The sequence below is a fragment of the Branchiostoma belcheri genome, unplaced genomic scaffold (assembly GCF_001625305.1).
Source record: "Branchiostoma belcheri isolate BF01 breed outbred unplaced genomic scaffold, Haploidv18h27 scaffold159, whole genome shotgun sequence".
NCBI lineage: Eukaryota > Metazoa > Chordata > Leptocardii > Amphioxiformes > Branchiostomatidae > Branchiostoma > Branchiostoma belcheri.
Window position 1 is genome coordinate 243,596 of NW_017803035.1, and position 1,580 is coordinate 245,175.

The window sequence follows — 1,580 nt, forward strand, 5'->3', positions numbered from 1 at the left end:
TCAATTGCATTTGCAATGGAGTAGGGTGGATTCAACTTAGGCCATGTTGATTTAATTATATGGATGACATCCTCTGGGAACCCCAAAACTGATGCGCGCGTGCGAATAAAAAAAAAGTTTTGCAAAAAAAAAAGTTGCTTTCATTACGAAATCTGCGTGGTCATGGTTGAAAAAATGACACAGTGTATGGTTTGGTGAATAATCTACTCTTTAAATTCATTTCTCTTTACATTTTAGTCTTTTTTTTATTTTGGCATTTTGCGACATTGGTATCATTTTTGAATATTCCTTTTGCAACTTACGGTATATATTTGCTCATTTTCAAACTGTTTTGTACGATTTACAGTATGGTTGTAAAACTTTTTTTTTTTTTGGAAACGGCCGAAAATTCATGCGCGCGCGGATGTCATCCATATAATCAAATCAACATGGCTTTAGCTAGTAGGGCTAGCCTCCGTTTTTTTATAGAACTGGGGGTTTGGTGGTCTTCGGCTGTTTTCTGATTAGCCCAGTTCTAAACGGGGGTGGTTCAACCAGGCCGGCTATGTTGTCTATATGCAATCAGAAAATAGCACATAAAAGCTCCTGAAGACCCCCAAAATCCCCAGTTTTTGGCATGCTATGGAGGCTATAGTAGGACCACTTTTAGCGATTTCTAACCGAATGTGACTGTCCAGAATAAATTTAAAAACATTATATGTCGTTATTGTAGAAATGACTCGAGATTATAATGTTATCACCTATCGGAATGAATGTGTCACAAGTCTAAGTTTGAATCAACTTATTGATGAGAAGAAGGTTTTAAACATATAGAGAAGTTCCCCTTTCCACTATACTGTAATCACTGGGCGACATCATATATATATATATATATATACAAAAATTGGCTATTTATGACCATTTCATAATTGGAAAATAATGCAAGATATAAAAGTACAGTGGTAAAACAAAGCGTAAAAATTGTTCTTTATTCATGGAATTCTTTGAAAAATCTGGTCAATGGTCTCAGCGCCTACTATAAAGGGAATAGAGACCACGTCACTTGTATGAATGGTTTGACGGATTGCCAGTCCCGGGACCCCTACAGTTGGAGAAAAGAGTGGTCCCCCCGGTACGGTACCCTTTTTGAAAGCAGTCGGCACCATGGCGCACCGAGGACGGGTACCTCTCCTTCTCCTCTCCGCTCTCTGCGTCCAGTTCCCCCGGAGTCTCTGTTTTAACCTGGACACGGACGATCCTGTGGTCAAGAAAGGGCCGGAGGGCAGTCACTTCGGCTATTCCGTGGCGCAACACCAAATCATGCACCATGGCATAGCGGTGGTCAGGGAAAATGTGTAAGTAGACCCTCCGTTCACTTTCTCTATGTTTGTGTGGTCACTTCATTGGTATTATAATCTCTGTCACTCTCTACCATTTGTCCATTTCTAATTTCAGAAATAGATTGTCAAATTGTGGATTTTAAGCTCTTTTTTTGAGAGTATTTTTTAGTATAAACGGTTATTCTTTTACCCAAGCGACAGTTGTGTGAATAATTGGTTGTGTAACGCCCCAGTGACCACATGGCCGTGCTTCTTTTGAAT

General features: G+C 39.7%; 1 protein-coding gene across 1 annotated transcript in view; it reads left to right on the top strand.

Moving 5' to 3' along the window:
* Positions 1 to 1,115: 1,115 nt before the first annotated feature.
* Positions 1,116 to 1,580, top strand: part of LOC109465822 (integrin alpha-7-like) — a 38,776-nt gene continuing 38,311 nt past the window's right edge. Inside the window, exon 1 of the mRNA XM_019763263.1 lies at positions 1,116 to 1,334. Within this exon, the coding sequence (XP_019618822.1) occupies positions 1,144 to 1,334 (191 nt within the window). The 5' untranslated portion in view covers positions 1,116 to 1,143. The remainder of the gene's footprint in view (positions 1,335 to 1,580) is intronic.